The sequence below is a fragment of the Bombus terrestris genome, chromosome 17, assembly GCF_910591885.1.
Source record: "Bombus terrestris chromosome 17, iyBomTerr1.2, whole genome shotgun sequence".
NCBI classification, from domain to species: domain Eukaryota; kingdom Metazoa; phylum Arthropoda; class Insecta; order Hymenoptera; family Apidae; genus Bombus; species Bombus terrestris.
The window spans coordinates 8,221,541-8,249,534 of record NC_063285.1 but is presented as its reverse complement, the minus strand read 5'-3'; the positions used below and the strand labels follow the sequence as shown (position 1 = coordinate 8,249,534).

Below are 27,994 nucleotides of genomic sequence, written 5' to 3'. Positions count from 1 at the left end.
TTCTTTAACGATTGAAAATTCGCTTCTCGTTCATTTTAGATTGGAAAATTTAGCAGAATTTTTGAAAGCAGCAATGGAAAATTTCTCGCGTCCTATACACGAAGATGACTATGACGCACTTCTAGAAACTATATATTATTTAAAGGAAGTCAGGGATCGTCAATACGAGATCGAAGACATGTTTGATCCAATTAAGGTAATTAACAAAAATTTCCATAATAAATAATAAATATAGAGCATTAGAACCTTCGTTATTCGAACTAATCAAAGGCATGCACTGTTGAAATAATCAAATAATTTTGTCGAGATTTCGGAAGTGTGTAGCGGACCGAAAAACTGAGCAACCGTTTTGGGGAAAAGTGTTTTCGTTCTTTTACTTTTTTATTTCCACTTACTTGTTTGTTTTATCGTCTTTCCAAATCTTTAAGTGCTTTATTTAATTTTGAAAATGTACACTTGCACACGCAATTATTTTTAGACGATGACGAGTATACTTGACAAAAGCAGAGAAAGTGCACTGACATGAAAATAAATTGAAATAAATTACAACAATGATAACGAAACTATCACATGACAATTACTAAATTTACACATTTTTCTAGTTCCGTTTTCTAATTCGTTAATATTATTTAAATTAATTATAATTTATTATTATTCCATATTATTTAATATATTAATATTTGATATATTATTTAAATTAATTAACAATATATAAATTGAATTTGCAGTCAGGTTAATTCGTAAACAATACAGATGATCAATATTTCACATTAAAAATATCTTTATACTAAATAATCAAATATTTGGAAAAATCAGCAATGAAAGAATTTAATTTGTTTTCAAAGAAGAGAATGGTATTCTTTAAAACAAAGAGCTACATCTAATGCCATCTCATAAATATTTATATTATTTTATTGAATTATGTATGATCCATCTTGTTCCATTACTACAAAGTGCATCATACACAATTCAATAAAGTAATATGAGCCAAAAAATGTTGTGCACTCTATTATTTCCTTATAGAAGGAAAAAATCTTTTGGGACAACCTAATACAACGTCCCATATATCAGTCGATTCATTGAAAATCATTTCACGTTAGCTGTATTGGTTGCCGCTAGGCCGCTGGATATTATAGTGTATCCTAACTTATGTAACCTAACCTATAACCCACTGATTTTCCTTTTTTATTTATACTTATATATTTGTATACTTATATACATATATACATATGTATATTACTTATATAATATATCAAAAATGATTACCTGATCGATAAGTAATCGTAATTTAAATGTAATTAAATTCTTTTTGCAAATATATTGGAAACTAAGTGGGACGGAAAGATATGTGAATGTACAGTAAGAAAATACTTAGAATGTTGATCTTGGCTACATATTACGTGTACATGGTCATTGAAATCGATGTCCTCTATTCTGCATATAATTACCAAAATTAATATTAAATAACGAAAATCTTTCAATAAGAGTCAAACAATTTTATTCTAATTTCTATTCTTCTATTTGTTATTTTCCACTCTTTCTCACAAGTAACAAAATTTCTCACTAATCGATGTTCAAATAATCGGTTGTTCCTTCATTCAATGTATTTTGCTAATCGATGCGGCCAGCAAAATGGACTTTAACGAAGGTGTTCATCATTTTCTAACTACTTTCCTAGCTTTCTCGATAATTGCAGAAACTTCATGGTTCTTGACAAATCTGCAACAGCTAGCTGCAGAGTATGAACCGCACACCTGATTGTTTTAACTATACAATGTGATATTGCAAGGACTTGGTTGTTTATTCTTTCATTAAAATTTTTAATGTGTTGTTCTGAATTCAAAACATCTGTTACTCCGATCCTGTAATATCTATATCTTCGATATTTCCATCGTCTTTATCGTCATTATCATCGTCTTCTTCGCTTAAATTTTTCATTGCTTTAACATATTTGCCGCTTTATCAACTGTCACATTGTAAATTCGATTAGTTATAATCCCGTACAGATCACACATTTCTCTTATAATAGATCTCAAATATTCGGTAGTGTGACTCCTAGAAAGTTCAACAACTGCTAATGTGCAAACATGCAGTTTATCATCTTTCATAAATTGTGTGTTAATACCGAGAAACGATTTGCCCATGCAAGTTGCTGCATCCACCTTCAGGCATATTAATTTGCCTTTTATTTCCTCTATAATTTTTCTCCTTACTTCAATTGCCTGCTCAATAAGAGCATCACGCACTTTATGTGAATTTATTTGTTCTTTTTTCAAATTTATTATCTGAATTATATTTCTAAACGCGTCGTTATCTATCAGGAAGAGTGGCCTACCATGTATTGTGATTAATCTGACGCATGCCTACACTACATCTTGTTTTACTTTTTTGTATTTGTATCAAAATTGGTCTGCATCTTGTGTTGTGTCTTTCTTTTTCTAACATTATAGTTGTAAATTCATTTGAATGGGGAAACTTCCAAATGTTTTTGCAGATTTGTCGAATGATCCTACAAATTTATATTTTTGAAATTAAAATTAAAATTAAAATTAAAGTTATAGTAAAAGAATGCATAGTTAAGGTAAAAAAGGGATAGATCACACTGAGATCTCGGAAAAGCCTCCATCTAGACAAATCTGGTGGTCATCATACGACGTTCTGCCTCGAATAAATAAATTTTATAAATAAAATAAAATAAATAAAAATGCCCAGAATAAATTTTATTTGAAACGCTTCTTTCAATAACGTATAGTTTACAAGCAATTTGTGTAGATCGATTGAAATAGGACACCCTGTATTTAAGACTGCTTATTTACGCTGTATACTAATTTCTCAGATCGGACATTTACAGATCGGAATTTTTTACTATGACAATCGCGATAGTAATATCTCATTACAATGAATAAACGAAATTTCAGAAGAAATATATACAATGCACATAATATATTGACGAACACACACCATAAATTATCACAATATTTTATCACAAATTATGTAGCAAATATTTGAACACTTTCGTCAGCTACTGTATATATTGTATCAAGATACAATATATGTATGACAAACACAATTTTAGGCAATTAATTACGTAACCTGAATGTATTGTATCATAGTATTTATGGTTTGTATTATTATACTTTCGAAGATTGCAGACAAAGATGAACTGATATGTGATATCAATAATATTATTTAATAGGAATATTATTCCAAACATGCTGATGTATAATACTCTGTCCGTTTGCTCACGAAACACTTCGTGATTGAGGTTAGGTTGGGTTTAGCTCTGTGATTAAATACTGTTTCGTTGTATACATTCTGGAATTAAATTAATCAAATATTTTTCAGAAAACAATAGAACTGCTACAAGGCTACAACGTGTACTTAGACGAGAAAATTTTTAATTGGCTCGTAGAATTGCCCGTTAATTGGGAAACATTGAAAAAGATGGCTGCTCAAGTGAAACATATCGTCCAACCATTGATGACTCGTCAAATCGATCTTTTGAAGAAGAGGCTAAGCTATTATGACTTTAAACAACACCGTTTCCTGAACGAATTCCACGAACAAGATGTTTTCAAGTAAGCTAAAAATAGTATTGAAAGTATTTTTATAAAATAATTTTATACAATTTTTCATTTTGTCTAAAAGTTACTTCTAATTTATTTTTCGGATATTATTCCAAATGGCACCGGTGGCCAAACAGGACGAAGTTTTGTGGGTATTATTTGCATGAAACAGTAGACTCGAGGCGTAAAATCTTAGGTTTGGGGGATCATGCGTTCCGAAAATCCCTATACATACAGGATGCGACCGAATAATATCTACACGTATATATATTTATTTCTCAGCCATGTATCTGTATCGCTTATACCCACATTGTTATACTAATTGTCAAACATTGCGTTTAATAGTAGTGAAGATCTATTATATAAGGACCTGTATCTTCCAAACGCATGACTTCCCGAAGCTAGATCTACCATTTGATGCCATGATATCCATCAAATTTTTCGTCTTTATCGACCATCGCTATCTTTAATGCACAGCCTATTTTTCATATTATTTTACAATTTTTTTTACATTTTCTACTATTGGCATTAAAATATTATTCTTAAAAATTTATTGAAATATTCCTTTAGATAGTTATTCAATTGTTTTAATATACAGAGTATCCCATGCAATTAGAGCAAACTCTATGTTGAAAACGCTCAGAGATAAACAAATGTCCTATAAGCTAAAATCAAATGATACCATGTGTTATTTCAAAAATAATGTTATATATCTTTACCTTTATATATTGGTATGTGTGAAAAACGTAATTCTATTTTTTCTTTTAAATAGAACTTAATAGTTTTGACTGTCGTAGTCATGTGACATTCTTATCTACTCGTCTGTAATTCTCGTGTAAGTAGAATGCGGATTTTTATGCATTTCTGAGAAATTTGAAGATTCCTGAAGAAGTGTCCTGAACGCATATATATATATATATATGCAACATGCGAAGATATATAAAATATCCCCAGTACAGCACTCGTTATAATATTTTGTATGTGAAAAACTTTTCTACCTAGGTTCCATTTTTTTAATTATCTCCACAAACTGAATTTCCATAAATATCCGCAATTTACTCATGAATATACATATTCAGATATATTACATGGCTACGAATTTGTTTCTCTATGTGGTCATACTTGAATTAATTTTAAATTATTTCTAATTCTGGACACATGCATGACAGAGTGAAACACGATGCTGAAACAGATATGTGGTTATGTATTTATCTACACATATGATACGTATACCTGAACACTATCGTACAACTTGTGTACGATTAGTTATATGAGTCACCCTGCTTTATATATATATATATTGGTATCAACCGCAATGCTATGAAGTTAAAGCTATTTCAGTAGAACCTACTACTAAAAGCTATGATTTCATTTAAAAAAGAGGATGAAACCTAATGAATTTCAAATAATCTTCAGAGTAACGAGAAACAAAAAATTTGGTTGTTTCATCATATTTGCTATCTTAAGCAGTACAACTTTTGTCTTGAATACTTCATCATACTTTCAATAGTAACAGAGGTGTTTAAATGCTTTATTTTGTTTTGTAGTATATCTTTTAATTATCTACGTAAACGTAATAACCTCTATACGAAATAGAAAAACATGTCGATAATGTAGGAATCTTGTCAATAGCAAACGTAATGTGCTATTGATACATTTATAAAAGTTTCGAATACTTTTCTGAATGTTATGATTTAGTGTGAAACAGCTGAGTATTGTATTTATAGCCCAGATTGCGAAAATCATTATGAAAAACTAAACGAAATACGTGAAGAGGTTTTAAAATTCCTGAGCGAAGAAAAAGATCTACGTGATCAAATTGTCATCTTTGAGCAGGAATTGCCTGAATTTAAAATGACGAAACAGATACAAAAGGAGATGCAGTTTTTGAAAACTTTGTGGGATTATGTAAATGTCATTACAACTTCTTTGAATGAGTGGAAGAAAACCACGTGGAAGAAACTAGATGTCGAATGGATGGATCAAGAGTGCAAAAAAATTCTCAGAGAATTAAGACGTAAGGAGAAGAATTCTTTTCTTTTACTTAGAACATCTCTCTTGGTAATAAAAAGTTATTAAATTTAATTTTTCAAATTTTTTAGGCATAAATTTTCATCAAATAACTTTAAGCTTTTTTATATGAATTTTTCTGACAGCAATATTTTTATTTGACATCAAAATTTTTTTTTATAATAATATATAATGGCTAAAAAAGGTATTTGTATATCTGCATTTGCATATTAATTAATTCGATTCAACTATATCAAATTTTGTATTATTCCGTAGTAGTTTCATATGATTTCCAAAATTTAATACTATGCAAATAAAATTTAGCTCCTGTCGATATATATTCTTATTTAGTCCGGAATTAGCCAAATTTAAATATACTCGTCAAATTTTCGAACTTGATTTTTCTCGTAGAATCACCGCGTACTTCGTTGTACACCCACGTATGGGCCACCCTGTATAATATTCTCTTTATTCGTACAACATTAATTTGGAAATCGACAATATAGATAATGTGATAGGAACTTACAATGTACAGGGTATACATCAAAGTTTGGAGAAACTTTAAAAGCATATAGTACTCATTAAAATAAACAAAAAATGTTAATAAAAATGAGTCCAAAAACTATTAATTTCGGAATTATGAGATGTTTTTGTCAGTAAGGTACTACCTCTACAGAGAATTGCCATTTATAAAATCACTAATCTGATATAAATACTATTAAAATTCTAAACTTTTCCGCCTGAATACTTCTAACTACTCTTTAAGTTAGGTACGATATCCTAAGATAAATACAAACATTTATGAATTATAGATTGTAATCGGATAGCACTACGGTTACATTTAATCTGCTTCTAATTCATCTCATGCGAACGCAACACTTGAAAGTCCTAGGAAAACAAATGGCAATTGCTGTCTAGTATATTAATATAGATTTAACACACGGTCGTATATAGGGATTTCAAAACTTTTGTAGTCAGAGTAGTTTCAGATTTGAGGAGAAAAAGATTTTTACATTGTTCACTACACGCAGAACACTCATGTCGAGTAGTCAATACAGTTTAGTAGAGTAATACGTGGTAGAAGTAATCAAGTGAATCTTTATATATTTTTTACAATATTTTATATTTTATAATACTTTATAAGTAGGTATACATTATTTATTCATAAACAATTCTTTTTATGGTTAAACTTCGTTTTAGAGGGCACAAAATTACGGTCTTGTGTTTTCTATTGTTTTGACTACTCTACAGCAACGTCGTCGGCGAAGTGGAGAAACACAGGTCACGGCATAACCGTGACATCCCCCACCACGAGTTTCAGAACTTGTAACGTGGTTTGACTTGTCACGTGGTTTGACGCACGTTAAATCATCGGACGTAACGCACACGATAACACGGATCATCTATGGAGATTGACGTTTGGACAGCAAGCGATCGGATGACGGAAAACACAGATGGAAATTCTAATGTCAATCTTTACAGGATGTGTCCCACGTTCATTTCAATATACACTTCAGCACGTTTAATTACGTCACAGAAGTACTCACACGTCGACCTCTTGCATATTTCTTATCTCTTGATAACATTTTTCAATTAGTTGTTTAACTTATTTAAGCGAAATAATTGATTTACTATACATTATACTCTTATACAGTAAACATCCCATAACTCAGGAATTAATTTTTGTTTATTAATTATTTTTTGGATCCATGTTTATTAAGACATTTTCTTTGAACTTCTAAGAACTTTTCCTCAACTTTTTTAACTTTCACCATGCATTTGACTTCTGTGTTTGTAAATATAAAATAGAATGGTTTCCTACGTTATTCATTGCAAGATTTCGCAAATTTCATTCGACAGAACTGGACAAAGACGTGCGTCATTGGGAATTGTACACTAATATCGAAGCACAAGTAAGGAACATGATGGCATCATTGAGAGCGGTCTCAGAATTGCAGAATCCAGCAATTAGGGACAGGCATTGGAGGGAATTAATGGCTGAAACGAAGGTAATAATTCAGTGTTTACGTGTTGTTACTTACGTTAACTCAATTTCTATTCCTAAATTGCTGCAAGTTCATTTTTGTATTAATTAACAAGTATTCTGCTTACACATTGAACGCATTGAATCCAAGCTAGGCCAAGTCTTGGTTAGGCCTTGATTTTAATTACAGACTTGGTTAATATGAAACGACAGATAATTATTAAATATCAACGACAAGGAGATAATCTAACCTATAAATATTAAATGTGCGTATCATAAATATAATGAAAATATGAAAAATATAATAGTAGCAATATTGATAATTGCAAATAGAAATAGCATTACATAATAATAATAATAGAAAATTAAATGAAAATAACAATATTGATAATACAGTGACAATGTCTAATTAATATTATCTATATTAAATTTAATTTAAATGTTATATCATTCCTGCAAGCTATTTCTAAAGTGCAAGAATTCTCTTACCTCTTTAAATATCTAGAATCAAATATTATTGCATAATTGGCTCGGAGTCAAATTGGCTCGTAATAACGCCAGAAGTTACGTATTTCTTCTTGGAAGTTACGTCCGTGTATTTATCCTTTTTACACTCTGTTTTATTTATATCTACCAATATATTATCATATTTTATGAGTGATGTATTTATATAATAGTTATTCTTTTTTATATATACAGTATATACTGTTTGACTCAAACCGCTCAAATATTTCGAGAAACATGAATAAAAATGTTACAGATAAAAATTGCACGATATCGATGGGAATATACTATAATAGTTTTGTGTATTTGATCTCGCGGTGGTCTTTAGACTTTCTGTGAAAGTTAGATTCTTCAATAGATACCTCCATTTTTTATTACATATTCTTGTAATCTAACATTTGGACGTTTTCAAAACATTAGAAACTTGTGTCTTATACACCATCTGTTATTAACAAATGAAATTTCAAATTCGGCATTTTACCAGCATTAGCGTCACCCAATATATACCACGGGAACACATAAAGGTATCTTTCATAATGCTGTATTCTAATGTTTCTAAAACAATCAGTCGGTTGTGAGTAGTTATCTTTAGGTTAGGTAATTCCTTGTATTTAATTGTCGAGTTTCAAATTTGCAACATCGAAACAAAGTGAATTTTATTTAAAACACTTTTTTGGTTAATATATGATTTAGGATTTGCGTAGATCGATAAAAATGAGACACTGTATTTGTTCCTAGTTTTTCGATTAGAATGAAAACTACAGTCAATTATACAGGGTATAGTCGAAGATCATGATAGAAGATGAAAGGGGTTGATTCCCTTGTAGAAGTAAATCGAAAATGTAGATTCATAATTTTTTATACAATACTTTTTTCGAGAAAATCTACGATGAAGTTTCAAGTACGCGTGCACTTGGAAGGTAATAACGACAGTCGGTTGAATAGGTTTCTTCGTACTTAGGTACTTTGTTCGGTATTACAAACCGAATACGGGTGACTCTCCTCTAAAGTTGGAAATATAGAACAACAATTTTTGATATTATTCTGTTATAAAATTTCAGCATATCAAGAAACCTCTTATTTTTAAGACATGTGTTCATTTATTTGTACGTGTATGGGAGAATGGTATAATGTATGATAATAGTCGTGTAATACCAAAACGTTTTATCTTCCCGATGTTAGTAGATTATCAGAAATAGATTATTTAAAAAGAGTGTAAAAGATTGGAAAAATAAAAAAAGCCAACACCACACGGAGTTCCCAAGCGGTCACCCATCTAAGTACTATCCGTGCCCAGCGCTGCTTGACTTTCGTGATCGGACGAGAACGAGTATTTTCAACGCGGTATGGGCGTTAGCTGAAGTAGTCTGTTTTGTTATTTCATGATATCGAATAGACAAAATAATTAAGAAAACATACATATATGTATGAGGAAAAATGGTATTTTGAGACGTGCAGTTAGATATATATATTGAGATATGTATAATGTTGCGTGCTGGACTAGCTTAAATGCGTAGTAGAGATATTTGTATGCGGGTATCAGTGTGTGGAGGTATGTGTGCGCTCGGCGTCTGAAAAACGGACGAATGTAAATACCCTCCCCTCCCCTCCCCACCCCCCCCTAATAGGCTAGCGAACTGTCCTGTTTTTGCGTCCAGGCTTTCAGGACATAAATTAAAATATCGTACATAAGCACAGCGCAACAACGGCTTAAATTTAAGGCACAATAATAATCTTAAAAAAAAAAAAAAAAAAAAAGAAGTAATAATGCATGGCTACGTCGTACCGTCGCGTACCGGTAATTTTGCCTGTACCACCCTACAATTAAAATTCAGCGTTTATTCTGGAAAAAAAATCATGTAAAAAAAAACTATGTAAAAAACCTGGAATTAATAAACAAAGATTAAAAAAAAAAAATATGTCAGGTTGATGTTAGGATTGGGGTTGTGGGCGTTTGATGAATCTTCACTGGAATTAGCCATCGTTGTGGTACGATGAAGATAGAGTTTATTAACACAAGTATGGATACAACAGATTTGACAATTAACTGCGGCGACTAGGCACTCGTAACACTAATGACAATGGCCTCAGGTTCGATAACGAATCCGCGGTCAACGAGATGTCGAATGTATTATTTTCGTCAAAGTCTAAGTTGGACTATATGTTAAAGCGTGAAATATTCACAGATCGTAGAAACGTTACTTATATCACGTAAAAAAGAAACTCTCTTGATGATACAAAAAACTATTTCTCAAGAGTCCAAGACCCTTGGCTACCACTTACAATGTTCAAGTATCGGCTCACAGTTCAGACTGACTGGGTCGTTAATATTCGGGGTTTATATACTAACCAAGGACAACGAAAATGATGATGGGCATATTGTTTTTGGAAATTCTTTACCAGGGTGGCGATGTGTCGACTGTTTGGAGGATGTTTAGAGGTAGTCGCCTAAAGTGACATCAGTGTAGAAGATTTTGGGGTCACACTGCCCCCTCCTTAGAATGGACTTAGTCCTCGAAGTTCCTTTTCTTCTTTAAGATGAATGGGTGGAATTTTGCCTTGAGGGTCTCCAGATCGAAGGTTACGTGTGACTCGTTGCTGGTGCTGGGCACAGGTAGCATCGGAGTGTATATGTTGATAGGTGCCGGGTTGGCTAGCATCGGAGCGTTGGCTGGTGGATTGTTATTTATCGTATTTCGCACGATTTTACAGCAGAATAAATGGAAACACAATTTTGGTATTCCTATTTTGTTGAGGAAGTATAAGCATATGAGAGCAATGGATAAATATCCTACAATTTGTAATATAGATATTCCCCGTGATTTAACTTCATCGATTCTACGAGCAAAAGTTAGTTGATTCGTTCGATCTTCGATTTCATTCAGAGTGCTTTCGTATCCGTAATTATCGTAAATAAGTTTCGGAGTTTTCCCTAGTTCATTTAGTAAAATAGTCCAATCTGAATTATTAGTTACATTGACTGTTTCGATTTTAATCTCGTAAGAAATTTCCTTGCTACTACTACTGATTCTCATATGGTTATTCTTGCACAATATGTCTACAGTTTTATCGGTTTGTAATAAAAATGGTTTCTCTAGTCTAACAATTCGATTTGTCTTTTCTTCGAAAATGCTCAGGTCTATTGGTTTTTCTGGTATAGCTATAAAGTGATTTTCAGCATTTAATGGAATGAAAGATATCTTCAATGTTATAAACTACTATTTTACAGGATTTGACAGTGTTTTCTGCGCTTAACATTATAGAGTTACAATCGTGTTTTACTCGGCGGTTGTGGATCGGCCGAGTTTGTTTGCAAATGTAAAAATCAGATATAAAACGGCATTGCTTATCCAAATAGCCTTGATCGGCATTGAAGTAATTTAGTCCTGACGTTAAGAATATCGGATGAACTACTAAACGTGCTAAAAAGACTTTGTTCGTGAGAGATGGTATGGGGTATACCTGCTCTACATCCCATTCCATGTCTATAATTATTGGTATCGAAATTATAAAAAAAAACTTTGTTTTGTCGAGTAAGCAATGTGAGTTCTGAGATATCTAAAATACTTTGGAAATTTTCTTCCTTTGGTATAAAAGTGTTTCCTACTGTTTTGCTACCTAATACTTGGGCGTGATTGTTAATAAAAGTTCCGTGATCAATAATCTGTGGGCTTATTATTCTTTGTTTTCCTAAGATGATTAAATTGAATATTTCGTCGATTTGGAAATGTTAGTCTGAGAGTGAGCTTTCTAGAGCCACGATTTTCATTAAGGTGATTTCGTTTTTGTTAAATGTTCTAAATTCGTTTGCTATACCTGCGTCTACTTGTTTCAGTTGTTGGATGACGTCGTTATTTAAAATTCGTTTAATCAAAGCTGTCTGGTTGGCTACTATGGTTTTTAGACTGTTATCTTCTTCGAAGAGTTTGTCTATATTTTTGTTAATTATATCTAGATCGTTCGCGTCTAGGGTTCCAAAAAGAGTTTTACTAATAGATCCGATAGCGTCTATTAGTCCTCGTCTATTTCTGAGACGAATGTGAACTAAGGATCGTAATTTGATGCTAAGTGTACTGACGTTATTTAGTTTTGCTTGTAAAGAGCGTATTTCTGGTAATATGGTACAATCTTTTTGTGTCTCGCAATGATTCTTAACTTCGGCTACTCCATTTTCAATATATCTTACTTGTTCTAATACAGTACTAATATCTATTCCTATAATAACATCTATACGTTCGCTATAGAGATATGCTTTGGATATTTTCTTATGAAATATTCCATTATTATCAATAGGGGTTGTTTTTAATCCGTTAAGGGTGGTAATGCCGATGGCAAGGGTGATCGTCCTGAAAAATAAGATTTTATTCTGTTACCGTGGATTTTCTTAACTCGAACTCCAATAAAAATCTCATAATACGGTGTCTTGACTGACTTAGGGTTCTAACCATTCGTCGTCCAATTTATCTGATTTTGATCATTGTGAAGGAGTATACGATCTCCTTCCCTAAATAAGGCTCGAGTTCTAACGATTTTTCTTTTCTGATCTCTCATGTATCTCTTTCTACTTTGTTCAAGAGTGCTCTTCGCTATCATTCTATATCTTTGCAATTGTTTTTGCCATAATGCAAACATTTCTTTGTAGATGTAATTGGAAGTTCGGGATACGGAAGATGGGAGGTTAGCTTTTCTTCCAAATGTTAGTTCGAAGGTTGAAAATCCAGTTGCATCGTGTATCGCGGTATTATACCCTAAGCAAATAAAGTCTAATACCTGATCCCATTCTTTATTAGAATTGTGTAGGCTCGTGCGAATCATGTCTTTTACTGTGGCGTGTGTTCGTTCTAAGGATCCGTTAGATTGAGGATGAAAACTAGTGGTCTTTATATGTTTGATTTTAAATGCTTCTTCGAATTTTTCCATTAGTTCGCTGATAAAGTTTTGTTAGTATCTGCTCTGTTAGTATCGTTTTGGGTACTGAGAAGATGTTAATGTAGTAGTGGTGTAATGATTCGGTTCGTTGTGTTTTCAGTGGTACTAAAACGAGATATTTCGTTAAGTCATCGTGAATCGAAAGAATATATTGATTTCCACGTGTGGTTTTGGGCATAACTTATTACGATTTGCGCTTTGAATAGTCAATCAACAGAGTTCAGTCTAACGAAAAAGTATTCCGTCCACAGCGATCGTCAGCGCTAGTGTCACGTAAAATAAAAAGAAATTTAAAAGAAAGAAGAAAACTTTATTTTTTCCTCGTTTATACACTTATAAGACACTTCTGAGCTCTAGCCGTGACCGTTCGAGACTGAGGCTCTTACAATATTTTTACTTTCGGTGACATCTGTTCCTTCTTTGTTTGTCATCCCCACTACCCTGTAGGCGTACCTGATCGTTGCTACGCTTCTAGAACATTTGGTGGAAGGACCGTTAGGACATAGATGAACCTTTAGGCACTTCGGCGATATACATTGTCGCGAAGGCCGCCATGTGTAATGTTCAAGTATCGGCTATCTGGAGAATATTTAGAAGTGGTCGCCTAAGGTGACGTCAGGGTAAAAGAGTTTGGGGTTACACTAGACGCGCGCCGTCCGTACGGACGACATAGGCCGCGAGTAGTCAGCACTCAAAGGGTTAATGTGGCACTTGATCTTTTAACTAAATTTATTCCTGCACCGGTATTAATTAAATATCCTTTGGTTCCTGTTTCTGATCGAACTCCAATGGGTAGAAGTCTCCCTGTTGTTGCGTGTACTCGTATGACGTCTCTCGAGGTTCTGGTAGTGCCGTTTCCTCTTCTTGTCCCCTATTCTCCATGTTTACATTGTAGCTGTGCGATGACGGAAGGTTTCGTTGGCCGGTTGAAAATTTCGGCAGTAATTTGCGGTGTGTCCTATTTGGTTGCACTTAAAACATCTCATTCCCAGTTTCCCTTCTAACTGGTTAAATCTGCTTCCAGGGATACCCTTACCGCTGTTTGCTTGAGTGTTTGTCGGCGGACGACTGAGCGTAGTCATCCGATTGCTCCTAAGTGGGGAGTTGCGCTGTGACGATACATTCCCTCGGGTGAATGACTGAGCTCTCATCTGCTGGCTGCGCTGGTTTCCGCGGTTTCGTTCAATTTCTCTGATTAATAATTCTGCTTCGAACGCGGTATTTTGCGCTTCTTGTAAGGTGCGCGGTTTCGTGCTTGATGTTCTGATTTCTATCTCGGGTTTTAGATTTAATATGAACGTTTTAATTGCGCGTTCGTTTTCTAAATCTATCGCGACTGCTCGTCGAATCGGATCGCGGATTTCGTGTTGCAATGCGTACATAAGTCTATTGAGACAATGTCGGAATCTTTTGACGTATCCGCGTACTGATTCGTTAGAACTTTGACGAGTTCTTTGCAGTCTATCGCGTGCACCGTTTGAAGTTATGTTAATCGATACGAACTTCCTCAGGTTTTCGAATAAGTCGCCGTATGTCTCGATAACTGAATATCTAATGCTTCTTTCGGCTTCGCCGACAATACGTTTGGTTAGAATTAATCTCAATAAAGCACGTTTTTCTGTACAATCCGATCTAGCTTCGCTTACCCGTTTGATGAATCCCTCCACTCCAATGTCATCTTGACCGTTGAGCACTGGGATGAACTCGATGCTGGTTTTCGCGTCAAACATAGCACCTTCGTACGAGGCTGGTTCTTCTTCGTCCTTGGAGTTCGCTGGGTCGGAGGCTTCTGCAGTTTCTTCGATCCGCACGCGTCTTACTGGAGGTTTCGCTATACGAGTGTTCCGGGTAGCGCTTCTGTTGGCAGAACTAGTGTCGTCTGTTACGATTGACTTGAATTCAGACGTATCTACGGAGGATTGTAGCCTGAGGAGCCTGAGTTCGGCCACAATTTTCCCTATTAATTCTATTTCTTTAATGCGTTGAGCGCTTTCATCGCGGATTAGTTTGTATAAATTAATTACAGCTGCTGTATGCTCTTCGTTCTGGCGCTGCATCATATCCAAAATTGCTTGTAGGTTTGGATCAACGCTGGTCGAAGCGACAGGTGTAGTTTTCTTGTCCATTTCAGAGTAATAGATCGTCGGAGTCTAAAGTTACCGAATACAGTCGATCGATCTTTTTAAAAGAAATGGTTCTACTCACTAGTAAAATCGTCGTTCGTAGTGCAGGTTGCTTGATACACCTTTGGTCGGATGTCTCGTAGACCAAAACCGTAGTCTTGTTTTACCCAACGTTGATGTATCCTGGCAGGATCAAAATGTCACGTAAAAAAGAAACTCTTTTGATGATACAAAAAACTTTATTTCTCAAGAGTCCAAGACACTTGGCTACCACTTACAATGTTCAAGTATCGCCTCACAGTTCAGACTGACTTGGTTGTCAATATTCGGGGTTTATATACTGACCAAAGACAACGGAAGTGATGGTGGGGATATTGTTTTTGGAAATTCTTTACCAGGGTGGTGATGTGTCGACTGTTTGGAGGATGTTTAGAGGTGGTCGCCTAAAGTGACGTCAGTGTAGAGGATTTTGGAGTTACACTTAACTCGTTGATGCGATTGTCACGTAACTTGAGGGTTGGATAAAATAAGGCAACTGTGCCGTGACACAACTAGTACTTTTAGTTGAACTTTGTTGCGAATTCGACAGTCACAACGGAATACACATTAAGTTACAATGTTAAGTACGCGACTGTTATAAGAGTAGAGACCGGTAAGGATAAGTTGACTATTCCAAGAGCACAGAATAAGTGCCTCTTACTGACCATACTGTGTCTGAGGAAAACTAGGGGTGGGTGTGTCTAAGGACACGGAACTATCGGATTTGTTGATGGTAATTTTGGTGAAGGAAGTGAGGGCAGTAGACGCCGTCTCCGATTGGAGAATAAGACGGTTGGTGGGCCAGGAAGGGTTTTTACCTATCCTCGGGAGAAAGTTGTTAACGGAATATACCAGATGTGAGGAAGGCCAACTTTCCGTGTTAACTCGTAGTAAACAATAATCGTAAAAGTAATTGCTTGGTCTGAGGGACCTTAACCATAAAAATTTCAAAACCCATGATGGGTACTTAAAATTATTGCAGAAAATTATTGACGTTACACGATCGCACGCGAGAGAGCGTCTCTCCGTCTCGGTGACGCTGCGGAGGAAAACTATGATGGGGTGTGTCTAAGGGCACGAGATCATCGGATTCGTGGAGAAAAGTCTTCGTTCGGTGAGTGAGGGAAATTGACGTTGCTGTTAATTAGTCAATTTCCATGTTGGTGGTTAGAGAAGGATGCTAGCCGCCCTTCAGGGAAAGTTACTAGCGGGAAGCGTCGTTCGTGAGAAAAATAGATTTCTCCTATCTTCCCGTAATTGGGACAAAGATTATTTGTCTGTTTGAAGGACTTTAGATAACTGGAACTTAAGATTTATAACGAGTCCTCGGGCTAGCTAAACATATACTGTGGAGATGCATTGACATCTGGCAATCATCTTACCCGAAGAATAGAGTCTGCGTGTGGCGAGCCACGGGACAGAAACCGTTGGAATGTTTACTGTCGCGTGCCGCCACAACTATTTCTTTTAAGGAGAGCTATAGAATTACTCCATGCCTTTGTTAGACAAAAGGTTCGTCCCTTGACCGCGGCTACGTTCGGCGACCGATTGTCGCCTCGAGCCCAAGCTCACTATCATAAATCTCGAATAAATACAGTCAGGTTGAATGACGACAATTGCTTAATTACGGCTATGGTAGAATCTAGATTACAGTAGTAAGGAGTTTTCCCAAAGTCCCAAAGGGAAGGCTCCGGTGTCCTTTCATCTCCGACATATATTATATAAATATAATATAAATGTAGGCGAAGAGCAATGGTATTTGTATACGTGCATCCAGATGTGTAAAATATTACGTAGCTTTTTAAAAATATGAGTCCCATCATGTAGGTACGCGTGTACTTGAAAAATAACGGGAGACAGACGGACCAAATTTTATAATTGATTTTCTCGAAAACGGAGCCTCGTATCAAAAATTGCTACTCTACATTTTCGACTTGCTTTTGCATGAAGAATCAGCCCCTTCCTGCTTATACCACAATTTTCGGTACATTCTGTATACCGGCTGAGGCCCAACAGTTGATATTGTACTAACAGATAGCGAGCGATCTTACATTAAAAAATAAGTCAGAAGTATAGAAAAATTTTTGTAAATACAAAATTTAAGAACCTGTATGATTATGGAATAGTTTCACTGCTTATATTACTGTATCTAATACGAAATACATAATATAATATAATATATTTATAAAGAATAAATATAATATAATATAATAATAATATAATAAATATGATATATTTTAGCATTAGAGGTAATTCTTTTGTCATAGAATTTAATTATCGTGTAGGTGGTATTTATCATGACCGATAATACAACATTGGAAGACTTGCTGAAGTTACAATTGCACAAATATGAAGAAGAAGTTAAAAATATTGTCGCTAAATCAGTGAAGGAAATGGCAATGGAAAAGGTGCTAAAAGAACTTAACGACACTTGGAGTACGCTCGAATTTGGGAAAGAGATACACGAGCGTACGAAATTAAATATTCTTAAAATCGACGAGGAAACTATTGAAATCCTTGAGGACAATCAGGTACCGTTTCAAGATATTTCTTCGTCAAAGAAATAAAATAATACAATACACGTGGAATGCTTCACAAACAGTACGTTATAAACAACATAAAAATCTATAAATTTTTTTCAATTTTTGTATTTGTTATCTTGTGAAATTTCTTTAGTAATAGTTTTCTTGTTACTGTCGTTATTATTATATTCAATTTATTAAGACTTTTTGCGTTAATAATAAGTGTCTACAGTATGCTGTAAATTGTCTCAGCATCATATAGAGAGATCAAATTCCATTATACATAGAAATTCTAATTTTATACAAATTTTTTATAAAAATTAAAATTTATCTAATGTTAGTTATTAATTTATAAATTATATGTACCGATTTAGCTACTTGTATATTAATGGCATTTCGTTTTGTTTTATTCCTCTTCGCCTTTTTTTTTATTTTATTATTTTTAGTTCCCTATTTAATTCGCTTATTTTCCAATAATTTAATATTTGCTTATGCTGACTTATTTAACTTTCAGCTGATTTTCTTATTGCTTTATAACAGGTGCAACTGCAAAACATGTTAGGTTCGAAATTCGTTGGATATTTTCTCGGTGAAATTCTTGACTGGCAGAGAAAACTAAGTACTGCAGATGCTGTGATTAATGCATGGTTCGAAGTTCAACGAGCTTGGGGTTATCTCGAAAGCATTTTCATCGGCTCTGAAGACATTAGGAGCCAACTTCCAGAAGAAACCAAGCGGTTTGAAAAAATTGACAGGGAGTTCAAAGTATGTACTTCTAATAACTGTTTATTAACATCTTCCGTAATTTTCTTTGATAATTTCATTCGTAATAGGAAAAAATCTTCCTTTTCAAGAAAATATACTTAGGTATCTTTTATGAACATTTTCACGCGATAAATACATTTCTTCGAATTTTTTTAAGCATGTTTCTTAATTATATACAAAAGGACAATATGTTCTCAAGATATTGGCAGGAAGCTTCGATAAATTTAGTTTCATAACATTTTTATATGGTACAACCTGACCTAACTCATTAAGGAGAGAGATAGCCATAATATCATGGAAATAAAGAAGAAAAATGAATGGGTTACGAGTAGAGTTTAAAATTTACGTTGAATGTTTGATGAGGATCTGTTCGAAGTTGGAAAATTAAAGAAAGGAAATTTAGGTCCCAAAGATGAACCTCGCAATTGGATTAGTAAATGAATTTAATGCAACAGAAGGACAACCAATTTTATAGAAACGATACATTCACGAAAGCGATGTTGAATCAGAAACAACCACGAGTATTATGTTACAGAGCAGTGAAACAATAAGCGTTAATAATTCTTCGCGATAAATTTTATTTTTATTTGAAGATTCGACACAGCTTTTCTGTATGTATAATATTATTATGTATATACCGTATAATGTTACCCTCTAATGTTATTAATATAATATTAATTAATATAATAACTAACTAAAAATAGTAATTATATAGAAAAGAGTTCACCGATTTTGATGATCTTGAAATATGTTATCAAGGCCAACATTCAGAACAACTTCCTTTTTATACATGTAACCGCTTCTCGGCTTCAGTTTCCGAGATTTTCGCAAAATACTTGAATATAATTCCATTCTTTCGAAGGTGGATGTATTTTTATATAGTCCAAGCTGAAGCTAACTCATTCATGAAAGATGTAACCATTTTTAAAAATGTATGGGTTACAGGTTGGACCATAGTATCATCCAGCCGGCGGTGCTGGTTTGAAATAATTTTAATTAATAATCAGAGTCATTAGATAAGTATACATGTATAACCATATAACAAAAGGAAAAACAACAGTTATCAGTTCAGTGCTCACGTTTTTCATTAATTTTCTAATGCACTCTTCCTGGAGATGAAAGTTTCTAATACAATTTTCAATGTTTCCTTTATTTCAAATTTTCGAATTTCCTTCGTTTCAATTGTATTGCAAAACACAGTCCATTTTTTCTATAAATATAAATTACCTAATTACATTACAATTAAATTATAATACATGTATGGAATATCTAAGTATGCCACGCTTTTGTTAAATTAAGCATTTGTTTAAAGAAATTAGTACGTTAAATAATAGTTTTTCAAACATGTTTGAGAACATTATATCGAAAAATATAGCGATACGTGTAATAATTTTTAAGGAACTGCTGAAGGAAATGCTGAGCAATTTGAATATCATAAAAGCAACCAACCGGCCTAAACTTTTAGAGAAACTAGAAGAGCTGCAAGTGCAACTAAATTTCTGCGAGAAAGCGTTAGCCGATTACTTGGAAACAAAGAGATTAATTTACCCAAGGTTTTATTTCATCTCCGCAGCAGATTTACTTGATATTTTAAGCAATGGTTAGAAAACATTGATAGCTATAAATAATTCTTATTGTCTTTTCCTGCGAAAAAGAACGATCGAAAAGTGGTACATTTTTGCTACCAGAATGATAGCTTATGATGAGATATCAGTTACGTCAAATTTTCAAATTGAGTTGGCAATTAACCCTTTGAGTGCTGGATACTCGCGGCCTATGCCGTCCGTACGGACGGCGCGCGTCTAGCGCTGACGATCGCTGTGAACGGAATACTTTTTCGTTAGACTGAACTCTGTCGATTGACTATTCAAAGCGCAAATCGTAATAAGTTATAGTAATTCTTTTGCACGAGATTAAATGATTCAAGAGCGTTATTTTTTAGTTATTTTTAATTATTTATTATAAACATTGAAATTTACAGTTAACTAGGATTTGGGTAATAAACTAGAAAACAATAAACTAGAAAACTAAATTTAGTAAATATAACACAAGTTAATAATTTAGTTGCGTGTGAAAAATTCAGTGCTTGAGAAAACTAAAAAAACCAGATGTAGAGTTTTCTTACAAGTGGTGACCACTTCAACGATAACGAGCCACTATTGGCATTCGTTTACTGCCGTAAGGAATGCATTTATATTTATTTCACACAAACGTAATAGTATTACTTCTGCGTAGGTATTCGGAAAAATTGAAAAACCCATACATGCGTCCTTAGCCCATGCCGGGCACTTACAGAAAACGCATATATATGTCCTTAGTCCACACCGATAGCTTTCGCCAGATACCTATATGCGCCCACAGCACTCAAAGGGTTAATTTCAAAGGCACTAGGTGTTCAACATGCTCGTACTCATCAATGTGTGCTTCGATGCGGTCCTTTATCTTGGACCAGATAATTCAAAAAATTGGTCTCAGGCGTTTTGCTGACTGCTGATAGTGATAATCTAAATAGTATGTATCAATTCGTTTAAGTTTAAATAGACACATTTTTCATATTCTGTAAAATAACTGTTCAATCGCTATTTGAATTTAGATTTTCAAAATTAACAATCTAAAATCAATATTTATCAATTTTAGATTCAATTATCAAATTTAGATGGATACATTATTTCTATATGTGTAATAACTGCTGAATTACTATTTGAATTTTGTTCTTTTTTTTTTGTACGTGGAGAAATCCTCATGGGCATGCTACTAATAATCGGTAACAGCAGAGTAGTGTCGGACTCTTACCGACTAAAACTCCACGATGACCATCCTACGCGTATGACAGGAGTGCTCCAGGAACCTCTTATGAATTGTCTTCAGTTGCACCCCTTTACGCGTCCTCTTGTTCGAGCCAGTCCTAATAATTCTCCGAGTGTTGAATTTGGCATTAGGGGGGCGGGGGCATTGCCCCTAGCGCTATCCCCCTTTCTAGTCGTGGGCCGTTGGGACAGCGATGAAGCGACTTTAGGCCGCTTGACCGCCATCCCCCTCCATCGCGTTACCCTACAAGAGTGGAAGTTTTTCTCTTTCTCTCCCTCTCTGCCCGCTCCTTTACGAGCATAACTTGCTCGCAGAAGGAACAGACAGCCTCGCAAAAAAAAATCTGTTAAGTGCCGCCGAAAGGCACTCCTTTCATACTGCAAAAAGTTTTTTTTTTTTTTTTTAACGTGGAGGAAATCTTCATAGACACCTTCTTCATCACCCTGCGTGTGGGGCGGGGGACACAAGGCGGTAGAAGAAGATAGTGCCGGATTCTTACCGGCTAAAACCTCCAACTGTGTGAAGAATGACAGCAGTCGATATATGTTCTTATCCTTCCCAAATATATCCACCAGGGCAAGGATTCGAACTCGCTACGCGCCGTCTTCAGTTCGGAACCTCAACGAGCGTAGCTGGTTGCCCCACGATAACAAGGGCATCTGAGCAAAGGCAACTAGGACGGATGCGTCGACTGAAAAGAAGCGGCAAACTGTTGGCTGTTGCATCTATGTTATTACACTTGTATAGTTCCTTGGATATAGTCAAAATCATGGGATACATGTACCCACATGATATATGTGACGTATCCATCATCATCATTTGCAGTAAATAGGACAAAAAAAATACGAGACATAGATGCTACTTTAAATATATCGTACATTGGATTGAATCAGACATTTTGAGTTTTGAAGATCCAAACTCAAATTGTCAGCAGTTAGCAATATTTTCGAGAACAACTGTTTGAATTATTCGATCAAAGTTCGCACACCGGAGCGTGCAAACTGACACGTTGATGAGTATAAGATCGTAAGCTGTCATTTGGTACGAAATTCAATTGCAAAATCGAGGGAGCAAAAATGAGCGATTTATTTGCCGTCACATATATTTAATATGTTAGATTGAAACATATAATATGTTCTGTGTAACTCGGGACGCTTAACTGCCTGAAAAGATACGATTGTTAGGAAAAAAGTGTTTGAGACAAAAATTATTTGGTATAGAAGAACACGTACTGTATTTTTATCTATTTGATCTTGCGATTACGTTGAAACGACCTGTAGGGGGGACATTAAAATTTTCAAATGAATTGCTTCATCTTTGATTACATATTCTTGTATCTGACACTCAGACGTTTCCAAATTTTCAAAAAAAAAAGACTGACTGGCTGTTCTAAAAACGTTAGAAAACCGCAAAATTGTGTTTTGAAAATGCCATATCAGTGGTAGAACTATGGCAGAATTATATATATTATATCATAATTATAAATTACACAATTATAAATGGAATTATAATTACAAATAAATGTATATTATAATTATGGTAGAATTATGGAAAACATCTTTATCTGTCCTTATGATACACATTGGGTAACGCTAATGCCGACGGCACATCAAATTTAAAAATTCGTATCTCGATAACGGATTTTGCAAAGGACACGAGTTTGAAGTATTTTGAAAATGTCTGAATGTCAACTACAAGAATATGTAATAAAAAATAGCGGCGTCTATTTCAGAATTGAAATGTCACCTTTACAGAATGTTTCAAGGCCATTGCAAGGTCAAATAGATGTAAACACAGTATGTTCTCGTCAATACGATACAGCTTTCGTCTGAAGCATTTCTTTGTATCATTCGTATTTTTCCAGGTATTTGGTAAACAAAACATACCGCAGAACAACGTTAGTAGTATAATTATATTTGACTTAAGTAAAGCAGTTTTGCAAACAATTATTTTATGAACTTAGTATTGAATTTGAAATTTCTTGAATACATTACTTCTCCTTAGGGAACAATCCTGAATTGGTCTGCAGACATCTGTCAAAGCTGTACGACTCTATTGCAAAATTACATTGGAAAATGGACGGTGGGAAACCAACGAAGCAGGCGAGAGTTATGATTGCCAAAGACGGTGAGGAAATGGCTATTCATGGGACTTGCGATTGCAGTGGAAAGGTACTTTCTCGTAATAAATATGAAGATAAGCTTTCAACCCTCCGTTTGCAATCTTATCTTTACCAACGTCGTCTGCATACTGGGTCATTTAAGACCACGTAGCTTTTTAAGGATATTTTTGGGTTTTAAAAAGCCCCCAAAACTTTTGCATAAAACTGCTGTTTATAGAACCTACCCCCTTCAATTTCACGTATGTTATCAAGGTCCTATTCTGTTCAAAAGATTTTTGCCATCGCTCGTTGTTTATTAACAGTAGAACTACCATATCAGTCAAAATGACTGGTTTTACAATTTTATTTTAAAATTCCTAATCATGTTACATTTCTTCTCCGCAATGATGTAGTTAATGACTTTTCCAACTATAACTAAAGAAAACATCTAATGAATTTTATTTTATTTTGTTTTAGTTATTCAAAACCAAAATAATTTTTTTTTCTTGGCTACTTATAAATGTATGAAAGGATCCTACAATTTGTTTACCGAATTAACCAGCTTCCTCGTTTATGTACTACTTCCAACACGTTTCTTAGAATTTTTACTGCATATCATTCCACATGATAATGTCAATTATCAAGAAAATTCCACGTTGATCGGTGATATTAAGAAATTACGAAGTACTTAAATAATAATAATAATAATAATATTAAATAACCAAAGAAACTTAATAAGTTAAAAAATTACACAAAGTAAATGTTGGATCTGTAATTTCTTTATTCCATATGAATCATGGTTAAACTAGAATTAGCAAACTGAACCAAACTCAAATCTAAAATCAGGCGTTAAGCGAATATAAATGTTTACATTAATATAAAAGATCCAATTGAGGAATTTATTACTATCTCTTACCCTATTACTATCTCTTCAAATCTCTTCAAATCTCTTATCTTGTTTATCTCAATTTCATCGGCCATAAAACGTCGATGTAACCCACAGATGCAGAAACAACAGACGGTAAAACAGTGCACAATATGTATATGTTACCGACAAAGTCGGCATACGGGAAGATATTAGAATTTATTCAGAAAACCTAACACTCGTCGTAACATACATCACGAAAGTCATTAGAGTTGGAATAGAATAATCGTTTGTAACTACCGGCACTACCCTCGTCGTCTAATCGTGCGCGATAGCCAAATGCAAATACGCTTTTCGCTACTTCGAACTTGTTATCGATAAGGATCAGGACTGACGCAAGGGTTGAGAAATCGGATGGACAAAGTGACAAGTGCAGATCATTACCATCCCAAACTGTTCCGTAAAGATTGCTTTGTTCAAAACGTGAAACAAGGAAGCAATCCATAGGTCGAGTCTATATGTTTTACACATCGTCTCGTATGTTTCTCATTATCCGTCGCGCTTCTTTTTGATTGAGTTCCTTAGTAAAAAGATCTCAACAAGACACAAACTTGGTTTCAACGACTAGTACAATCAAAAGAACGAACGTTCCGAGCAATCAAATATATATGTGTATATACACGTATATACATGTATAGCAATATCACGTGTTGACTCTCCACTGGCAATATGTCTTTTCACTAACGCGATTGGCAATGTGAGTCTTCCACTCCGTGGCTTAACTTGATTTGAAAGAAATGTTTTTTTTTTTATTTATTTATTTATTGAAATTCACAATTTGTACAATTTGGAATTTGGAATTTTTTAACAGTTGAAAGAAATGTGGAAAGATTTTGAGATACTACTTATAATCCCTAACTTACGATACAAGTGATACTGTAGCCAAACGTTTAAATCTTTTTGCAATGAAAAAACATAAAAATATTACGAAAGATATAAAATGGATATAAATAAAAGATATGTATATACAAAAATTCACTGACTTATGGATCGCAGTACTCATTTTACTCTCGTGGTATTCAAAATTGAATTGTACAAAATAAATAGTATTTAACCAATCAAAGGTAACACGCTTGTAATAGTTGTAAGATTTTTCAGATGCGAGAATCACTGGGTCTGCCATTTTCGTTATTCTGTTAATAACTTTTTAACGAACAACGAGTGGTGACTAAAACCTTTAGAAGGTCACTGAAAACCTCGATACATGTATGAAGGTTAGAGTTATTGGAAGTGGGTCCTCTAAACAGCAGCCTTTTTACCAAGCAAAGTAAAATTAACAAAATATGGAAGAAATTAAGAATTACTTAAAATTACTGGTTAAAATCGACACAGTATGCAGAGATGGATGGACCAAGTTGGATTTGTGTATCCATAGCAGAAAACTAAAATTTCTAATAGTTTGAAGTGTCAATAACATTGATGCAAATATTTTTATCATTTATATTTTCATAGATATTTATATATTTTTTTAAATAAAACATATTTCATTTTTCCTATTATTTTTTTCAGGTGGAAGTCTGGTTGAACAACGTAACAGATGCGATGAAGAGATCGGTAAGGTATCATATATCTCAGGCAGTAGCCACGTACGACGAGAAACCACGTGAACAATGGATTTTCGATCATCGAGCTCAACCCGCGCTATGCGGAACACAAATCTGGTGGACTACGGAAGTAAACATGGCCTTTATGAGACTAGAGGAAGGTTTCGAGAATGCGTTTAAAGATTATCAGCGAAAGCAAATTAATCAGTTAAACGCGTTGATAGTACTTCTCTGTGGAGATTTGAGCGAAAGCGATAGAAGGAAGATCATGACAATCTGTACAATCGACGTGCATGCAAGAGACGTTGTAGCGAAAATGATCGCGATGAAGGCAGATCACTATTCTAGTTTTCAGTGGCAATCTCAACTCAGGCACAGGTAAACTCGACGACGATTGATTTGGTCGTATAGTGGAGCCTCTAGTATCCGAACGTTCCACTATCCAAGGCTTCTATTATCCGGACACTATATTTTCCTGCCTATGTCCTCTACTATCGCACAAACAAACAAACAAATTGACTTGAAGTGTATCTGTAGTTACGTCCTTCCTTAACCTCATTTCATTCGTACATTGTCACAATATAAAGTTGACAATATACGTGTCAATATTGTAGTATCGTGGACAAAAGGCCTAAGATATCGACCGAATCGTAAACAATGTCGCGAGAGCCGCGGCATCGTCGGGTACATCAATGTGTCGTCGGTCCTTTCAAGTGAACAGTTTCGTGGAAAAGGCCTGTGTAACGTAAATCACGCCAGAGACCAGGACACACACACACCGCGGGCAGGATGGTGTCACAATCGGCATACTTCGAATCCGATGGACCGACAATGGAGATAAAGATATGGCGGCTTTGGCGATAATGTATATCGCCGAAGTGCCTAATGAGTCATCGATGTCCCAACGGTCCTTCCATCGAATGCTCTAGAAGCGTGGCAACGGTCCTGTACGCCTACAGGATAGTGGGGATTATTGAGGAGTGATAAACAAAGAAGAAGCAGATCCCCCCGAAAGTCAAATTGTAAGAGTTTCAGTCTCGAACGGTCACGCCTAGAGCTCAGAAGTGTCTTATAAGTGTATAAACGAAGTAAAAAATAAAGTTTCTTTTTTTTAATTTCTTTTTTTATTTTACGTGACACCTGCGTGACCCTGGCCACAGGCGTTTTCGGGACACGTGCGCGATAGGGCGGGAAAAGACAAAGAGATGCTAAAGGAGTGTTAGTTGAGACGCCGGCGAGAACGAATGCAAAAGGCGTACAGTATGAGTTGAGAAGCGAGAGCGTGCGAGTGCAGATGCCGAAGACGAGAGTTGTAGAATTGCTAGCGTTGTAGAGAGATCGAGTTGTTGCGTTATGGAGTTGCAAGAGTGACTTGAGCGGAATAAGACTTTTGTGTTTTAGTTCAAGTTGAACATTTATCGTTCTCTGTCCAATTAATCTCTGTTATTTTCATTTATCTTAATAAATAGTATTAGGAGAATTTTACAAATCTAAATTATCCTAATCCTATCCTTTTTCCGATATTACAATATAATTTATGTGTGATGACATCGTACTACTAAATTATAATATTAACGATAATGTAAAACCTGCAAAAATTGCAAGATTGTATCACACCTTGGGAGATCAACAATGAATGGAATTAAAACCCTTTGAGTGCTGAATACTCGCGGCCTATGCCGTCCGTACGGACGGCGCGCGTCTAGCTCTGACGATCGCTGTGGACGGAATACTTTTTCGTTAGACTGAACTCTGTCGATTGACTATTCAAAGCGCAAATCGTAATAAGTTATAATAATTCTTTCGCACGAGATTAAACGATTCAAGAGCGTTATTTTTTAGTTATTTTTAATTATTTATTATAAACATTGAAATTTACAGTTAACTAGAATTTGGGTAATAAACTAGAAAACAATAAACTAGAAAACTAAATTTGGTAAATATAACACAAGTTAATAATTTAGTTGTGTGTGAAAAATTCAGTGCTTGAGAAAACTAAAAAAACCAGATGTAGAGTTTTCTTACAAGTGGTGACCACTTCAACAATAACGAGCCACTATTGGCATTTGTTTACTGCCGTAAGCAATGCATTTATATTTATTTCACACAAACGTAATAGTATTACTTCTGCGTAGGTATTCGGAAAAATTGAAAAACCCATACATGCGTCCTTA

The 27,994-nt window shown here is 34.6% G+C and overlaps 1 protein-coding gene and 1 non-coding gene across 2 annotated transcripts; one reads left to right on the top strand and one right to left on the bottom strand.

Moving 5' to 3' along the window:
- The first annotated feature begins 42 nt into the window (after window positions 1–42).
- LOC100647917 (dynein beta chain, ciliary) lies at window positions 43–26,549 on the top strand. Its single transcript, XM_020867465.2, has 9 exons — window positions 43–196; window positions 3,346–3,578; window positions 5,294–5,583; window positions 7,437–7,585; window positions 17,441–17,686; window positions 18,218–18,442; window positions 19,841–20,042; window positions 23,255–23,421; window positions 25,786–26,549. The coding sequence occupies exons 1-9, from the start codon at window positions 74–76 to the stop codon at window positions 26,200–26,202; spliced, it is 2,052 nt and encodes a 683-aa protein (XP_020723124.2). The 5' UTR covers window positions 43–73; the 3' UTR covers window positions 26,203–26,549.
- LOC125386840 lies at window positions 9,304–9,422 on the bottom strand. The gene has a single exon (XR_007227279.1). It is a non-coding gene; the product is annotated as a 5S ribosomal RNA (ribosomal RNA).
- Window positions 26,550–27,994: the final 1,445 nt, after the last annotated feature.